Source organism: Danio rerio, chromosome 8 (assembly GCF_049306965.1).
Source record: "Danio rerio strain Tuebingen ecotype United States chromosome 8, GRCz12tu, whole genome shotgun sequence".
NCBI lineage: Eukaryota > Metazoa > Chordata > Actinopteri > Cypriniformes > Danionidae > Danio > Danio rerio.
In genome coordinates, this window is record NC_133183.1 from 59,911,804 (window position 1) to 59,920,000 (window position 8,197).

Genomic DNA, 8,197 nt, shown 5'->3' on the forward strand with positions numbered 1-8,197 from the left:
TAAGGTAAAAATAATGATGAAAATGTAATTAGTTCAAATAGCTTAGAAGAAAATACTTGCTGAAATATAACACTGATACTAAACATACTTAAATACAGTTTACTGTATGTAGCCTAGAGGTAGTTTGAATAAATAATGACCCAACTGACTGTATCAATGGCAGCCTATAATTATATATTGGGTGATAATAATAACTAAATGTTAGGTTAAATGTATTCATGGAGTCCATAGGCTGCATCCGAAACCGCCTACTACTCAGTAGGTACTGCATTTGAATTTAAACATACTATTCGGCCGTTTAAAAAGTACATTCTATACAGTATGAAAGTGTAAAGTATGAATTGAATTCAGACGTACTACATCCGCCATTTTGTCATGGTCATGTGACACACCTGCGTCAATTGGTAAAGTCTGAATCGGATATGCGGCCGGCCGGAAGTGAGATATGCACATTAATAAAGCTGCATTTTTTTATGACACTGTATAACAATAATTAATATTTTACAGTACTGTGAGGGTTGGGTTTAGGGTTGGGGTGGGGGTTGGCGTTAAAAAATACATTTTATTGGGTTATTTAATAGATAAAACAACTAATACTCGGTACAACAACTGTTTTTACATTACTGTTACGGTTGGGTTTAGGGTTGGGGGTAGACGTTAATAAAATACAACAAATGAAAAATGTAATAAATAGAAATAATTCTCGTTAACTTCCGGCCGCAAAAGTATCTGCTCTAGCAACAACCATGTCAATTGCGTCGCTTTGCTCCTATTCATGAATTTGCTCGCAGGGCATCATGGAAAACCACAGCATGCATGGGATGCGCACTCCACAATCTCGCCGGAAGTAGCTAGTCTTCCGGGTATGACAGTATGGAGTCTCCGTTGTTGCATTTTGCGCTTCAAATATATATATATATATATATATATATATATATATATATATATATATATATATATATATATATATATATATATATATATATATATATATATATATATATACACATATTTTGTAATAAATATTTTTATTAATAGGATGCTTTACAATTATATTAGTGCGCATAAACATTGTTTTAGACAGTACTGAAGCCAAAAATGGTCCAAAACTTAGTACACCCACATTTATATGTTAGGAAAAAAAAAAAAAAAAAAAAAAAAATATATATATATATATATATATATATATATATATATATATATATATATATATATATATATATATATATATATATATATATAAATAATTATATATATATATATATATATATATATATATATATATATATATATATATATATATATAATTATATATATATATAAATAATTATATATAAATAATTATATATATATATATATATATATATATATATATATATATATATATATATATATATATATATAAGAGAAACAAATATTTATTCATTCAATTCATTTTCTTTTTGGCTTAGTTTCTTTATTAATCAGGGGTCGCCACAGCGGAATGAACCGCCAACTTATCCAGCATATGTTTTACACAGCAGATGCCCTTCTAGCCGCAACCCAACACTGGGAAACTCTCATACACCCTTGCATTCACACACATACACTACAGCCAATTTAGTTTATTATAGTGGTTCTCAAACTTTTTTCATCAAGTACCTCCTCAGAAATAAATTGTCTCTCCAAGTACCACCAAAATGAGCAGTATTGAAATACAGTCACATAGTAGGCCCAGTAAAGCAGCTACAACTCTGCACAGTTAAAAAAACGTGGCAGATTATCTCAGAAACATAGGCTATATGTCATATATGGCGTATTATACATAATTTTTTATAAATTTTGAAATGTGTGTAGCATGTATATGACATATTTCATTCCTCCGCGTACCATTAGAAGGAAGCTTGCGAACCAATAGTAGTACACGAACCACAGTTTGAGAACCACTGGTTTATTCAATTCACCTGTACCACATGTCTTTGGACTGTGGGGAAAACCAGAGCACCCAGAGGAAATCCACGCCAACACTTGGAGAACATGCAAACTCCACATAGAAATGCCAACTGACCCAGCAAACTCTCGAACCAGCGACCTTCTTGTTGTGAGGCAAACATGCTAGCCACTGCACCACATTGACACCGAGAAAATATAAAATAAATAAAAAATGTATAAACCATTGATCATATAAACCATGAATTTAAAAACGATTTATCCTAAAGATAATGAAGATGTTATGTAACCAAACGCCTATTTAAATAAATATACTTAATAAATAAATCTGTTCTGTTCAAATGCACCAAAAAACATACCCCAATGAGAAATATATTCATTTTCAAAATGAGGGTGTACACATTTATGATGAGCACGGTATGTAGTTTGATGGTGACAGAATTATGTAACCTAACAACCAGAAGCAAAGTTTCCACACTAACTCCAGAGACAAAAACAGGCTTTCCTGGTCATCAGTGTTTTGAGTTATATTAGCTTCACACCACATGTGGCCTGTATTTTCCCAGCACTGTTTCTCAACTCTTCCCTCGTTGCGCTCTCTGCAAAATCATTTGAGCTGAATGAATGAAGGAGTGAATGTCCTTCGCAGAGAAGCCCGGGAGCCAAACCATCAAGCCCACAGCTATAAAGTAGAGCCGCAGAGAGTAGAACAATCAAACGCTTGACTTTCCCATAGCTCACATCCAAGTCATCAGACATCGCTGGTTGATTTGTTGATAAGCTAAGCCATGTTTAACACAGGCATTGTCCTCCTATGTTAGCTCAAGGCTTTGGCAAATTAATAACAATCCATTGAAGATTTCAAATAGAGTGTTGCACTGTAGATACAATTGCTTTAAACTTTTAATTATAGCACTGTTTTTACATCTGTATCTTTATTTGTGTAACGCACTTTGAGAATTAAGTTTTAACCAGTTTTAACTCTGCTGCTATTTGGGGATTTCCGCCTGGATTTTGCCTATACCCAAATTTAAAAGCTTCTCATATCCACATGCAGAGGTGTAAATGCAAAAAATTTTGTATAATTTTAAATAAAACCCTTTGAATTTTTATAAAACACTATTAAAAGTGTTTAAAATAACTGTATATGTTGTCTGTGTTATAATAAACACCTAAAAAAAAAAAAGAGGCGCTTTTTGTATTTTTAATTTTTATAAACTCAAATTTGAAAGTGTACCTTTTAGGTTGTGTGTGGTCTTGTTTGCTGTAATTAATTTTGGTGGTTTCTGCACACGTCTGTAATCATATTAAAAAATAAAAACGTCTCTACCATAATCTATGCAAAGGTTATTGTATTCCAACTGATGAGAGGTGCTATACAAGCCACAGGGACCAATCATCGTTTTCATATTTCACTATTCTTTTGTTTGATCAAACATAATTGACTGTGTTTAAACCACATCAGATATATAAAAGGATTACTTATGCACATCACCTCAAAAACAGAGGAGAAATGGCCCTGAAGCGCACAGCATAAGGTAAGAGATGACAGCTGTCTGAGCTGTCTGGGGCTGCTTATTGATCATAAATGTATTGTTTTCACTTCTGCGCCATGGAAACACAGCGATTCAACAGTTTGATATGTGAATATAACTCAGAAAAAGTATGCTATAACCGTAAGAGCACCGGCAAGAGCTTTTTGAGCTATAACTTGTACATGTGTCATATGAAAAATATGAAAATGAACCAATGTAAAATACCCAGCTCGGGTCTCCAAAATAACTTTGGTACAGTAGAATAAAAACCAAAGTGATGCATATGTGCATAAAATATAGATTCTACACTTTCAAACGAAACCACTTAAGGGGGTCTGGTGCAATGCTGGCCCTTTAAATCTTGAAGCGAAAGTCGATGACGTCACTGGGTGCGCGGAGTTTAACTTTAAAGGCACTCTAGGTAAATAAATAATAATTATTATTATTATTATTAATTATATCTGATGTAGCAAGTCCGTATTGTGATTTATTTTGGAAAGTATTATTTATGTGCACTGTAAAAAATATTTGTTAATTAGCACTTTTCTGTATTTTGTGACTGTATTTTTGTTTTTATTTTTCCCTGTTTAATTATGCTTTTGAGTTGCATTATGGGATATTGATCTTTCTTCTAGCATCTTTTAACCTTGAAAAGTATGAAAAAGAGACTTTTATTCACATTTTTTGTATATTTTAAAATGATATAATGTCAGGGTTGGTGTTTTATATTATGACACAAAGACCTTGTAATAAACCGCCAGTACATTTTCTGTTATTTTACAGACTTCCCAGCAGGCACACAATATCATATTGTGTATATTCCCACACAACAATACCAAGACGTTAATATTAGGTTAGATTTAGGTCGTTACATCAGGTGAACAAAATTTAATGTCTAGTCACCATGTGAGGAAAACGTTATTTTGATGTTCAATAATGACGTCAAATGACGTTGATATTTGGTTGATTTTAGGTTGTGTTGGAAAGTGACCAAAATCCAATGTCAAGCCAACAGCGTAAACCAACATCAGATTGACGCCAAATGCTGACATTTATTCATCAGGTATGGCAACAAAAACATCTGATAGATATCATAGTGGTAGTGTCCACAAAACGTCAAGCTGTAACATCATTAGACGTTGATATTTGACATTAAATAAATAACACAGTCCTGTAATTTATTTTTGATTTGTTTTTGCTTTTTTACACCAAAGTTAGATGTCAATTTGACGTCAAGAAAGTAGATTAGATTGTTTGATTAGATTGTTTGATGTTTTTAGACATGTTGTTGATCTCTATTTGACATCAAGATGTTTGCTGGATAATTTTTTAAATATCTTATTTTTAAATAAGAGTACAACACACACATTTCCCAAAACTAGGTCAAGATTGTCATTTTTCTGAGTGATAATCATGTAATTGACAACAAAAGCATGTCAAAAATACTAAGTCAATTTTGTGTCAATTTTGAAGTTTAATAACGATGTCGAATGATATTTGGCTAACTTTAGGTTGTGTTAAAAAGTGGCCAAAATGCAATGTCAAGCCAACATCTTAACCCAACGTCATATTGATGTCAAATACTGACATTTATTCATCAGGTATGGCCAACAAAACAGCTGATAGATGTCATTGTGCTAACGTCCACACAACATCAAGATGTAACATCATTAGACGTTGATATTTGGTTTATTTTAGGTTGGACATTGACTAAAGTTCTGGTTCTGACATCAACCCGATTTTCATTTCCAAACAAAATGCTATCTGAGATGTCCAAGTGATGTAAAGGGGAAATGAGTTGACATATAGCCCTATGTCACAGTAGGAATCTCTCCAAAAATAACATCACACTGCAGATGAACTGCCAAGCAACCCATGACGGATGATTTAAATGTATATGGAAACACACAGCTGTGTTTTTCGTCTTCTTAAAATACATTTGTTAAACATGAATATAACACTTGGGGGAATTCTGCCAAGTAGAGCCAAAAACGAGACGGGTAGAAACAAAACAGTTGGAAACTGTGACCCACATCAAGTCTTTTTACATAAGAGTTTCAAGTTTGAGTTGAATTGTTTTGTTGGTATATTTTGTTCCAAGTGGAAGCTTAGATGTCCATATGCCATGAAAAAACACATGAAAAACATGTCAAAATGAATCAAGTTTAAATATTCCATATTCATGTCACATCAAAAACATGTAAAAAATGTAGTCTATGTCAAAATCTTGACGTCTATTTGACGTCCACACATTGATGCTCTTTTGACCACCAACATAAGGACACAAAAGTATTGTAATATAAACATTTCATTTAATTCCATATTTACACAGGATTTTGCATCACTACGATGCATGTAAACTACCTTGATGTCAAAACGACATTAAATTGACATCTATTATTGGCGTTGAATAAATAACAGTCCACTAATATTAATAAATAACTAATAAATCGGTTAGCTTGTTTGATGTTTTTGACATGTCTAATTGACATCAAGATGTCTGCTGGATAATTTCTTAAACACCCTAAGAGTTCACACATTTCCCAAAATTTGTTCAAAATTAGGTAAAAAAAATTGTGATATTCATGCAATTGACATTCAAAGTCGATTTGATGTCAAAATCTTGATGTCTATTTAACATCCACACTGATGCATTACTGACCACCAAAATAGTGACACAAAAACTATTATAATATAAGCGTTTTATTCAATTGAAAGCTTCAATTGCAAATTTACACTGGATTTTGTATCTCTCTACGTAGCACGTAAACTAACCTAATGTCAAAACAACATCAAATCGACATCTATTATTGGTGTCAAATAAATAACACATCAAAAATTGATTGCAGGACAGACCTGTAATTGATTTTTTTTATGCGTTTTTTTTTTTTTTTTGACGCCGATGTTAGATGATGTAATTGACTTCCTTGATGTCAAATTGACATTAATTTTTTACTTGTTTTGATGTCTATTTGACATCAAGATTTCTGCCAGATAGTTTCTTAAACATCTAAATCATGCGTTCCAAAATTAGGTCAAGATAGATAGTGAGATCCCAAGCAAATTATCAAAAAAAAATGCAGTCAAAAATGCATTACTTTTCTATTAAACTGCATATGTGGATCTAATATGGCATGTAGCTTAGCCAGCTGTTTAATGTATCATTCCCTTGCAAGCCTTTGGCTCAGAGCTGCATATTTGGAAAGTGTCCTCAAGGGGCACCACTTGCATGTGTCCGCAGTGACCCCAAACATCCCATTTTCCCACCTCGCGCTTTATTGTTAGATGACACTAATCTCACAGATGAAAACAGTTGATTTGTAAACCTCTAAAATCAACAAAATGTCATATTTTGAAAGAAAGATAGCATCAGCACACATTAAAATCAAGTATAAAGCTATAGAAAATGAAAATTAATCATATATGTGACTTTAAGACATCTGTAAGAGCTTGAGGACTTCAAAATTATGAAGAAAAGTGAAGTTAGTTCTCCAGACAAAGATTCTATTTAGGATTGTTGTGTCTAATTTAATTATTAGAAGTCATTTTAAATGTTTAAATTATTCTACAGAATTCTTTCTCCACCTTTTTGACCCATAATTTATTTGCAATATCAAATTTACAAAGCCCATATGACTTTTCCAATTGTTTGCATGTATATTAAAGGGATAGTTCACCTAAACTTCACTATTTACTCAACCTTGAGTGGTTTAAAACCTTTATGAGCTTCTTCTGTAGAACACAAAAGAAGATATTTTAAAACTTGTAGGAAACCTGCAACCATTGACTTCTATTGTAGAAAAAAAAACATGGAAGTCAATGGTTACAGGTTTCCAACATTCTTCAAAATATCTTATTTTGTGCTCAACAGAAGCAAGAAGCTCATAAAGGTCTGGAATAAGTCAAAGATAGGTAAATGATGACAGAACTTTCACTTTTTGGGTAAACTATCTCTTTAAGCATAGAATTTAATAATGTTTTTTTGTAGTTTGACAAATATAATGTTGAAAGTTTATTTTGGTCCCCTATTTAAGAAGATTAAAACTAAATATATTGCATTTCATTTATAAATTCATAATACATGCATGTTTATTTTTTGTCTTGGGCTACTCACTCATAATGAGTCTTGTGGTGTATAGTTCCTATCAAGGCATTCATGTACTTCTAAGGATGCACTAGTAAGGAGACTTGTGATAAATCACATGATGACTTACTTGTCGAGTACAAAGTAGAGGTCAAAGCCCCCGTAGCAAGAGGACGCCGCTGTCCCTTTTTCCGGCGTGAGTCCTGTATTTCCATTTGCAGTGTCCGCCAATTTGACGCAGAGCAAAACTGCTATCCTCCAAAGTCGGCACATGTTGTGAAGAGCTGATTGACTCAAGCAAAAAAAATTAAATAAATAATTAAAATCTACTATAAGAAAAAGTGACCATCAGAAAAAAATTAAATAGGATTCCACAGGATGCTTCTTAATCCATAATCCGTCTTGTGGAGAACTTGTGCGGAAAAGGCATACTTAAAGTTTTGGGTTAACAGAAGTTTCTAGATTCTACATGTAAATGTGCACATGCATCCAGAAGTCTGACACACTTCTGCTCACTGCCGCTGGATTGATGGAGTTGAGGGAGGGAGGGTGTGTGTGTGTGTGTGTGTGTGTGTGTGTGTGTGTGTGTGTGTGTGTGTGTGTGTGTGTGTGTGTGTGTGTGTGTGTGTGTGTGTGTGTGTTTATGTAG

General features: G+C 33.0%; 1 protein-coding gene across 1 annotated transcript in view; it reads right to left on the reverse strand.

The window, feature by feature from the left end:
• The window catches only part of antxr1a (ANTXR cell adhesion molecule 1a), a 103,672-nt gene that overhangs the window by 73,852 nt on the left and 21,623 nt on the right, over window positions 1-8,197 (reverse strand). Inside the window, exon 2 of the mRNA XM_001332805.10 lies at window positions 7,679-7,832. Within this exon, the coding sequence (XP_001332841.5) occupies window positions 7,679-7,821 (143 nt within the window). The 5' untranslated portion in view covers window positions 7,822-7,832. The remainder of the gene's footprint in view (window positions 1-7,678; window positions 7,833-8,197) is intronic.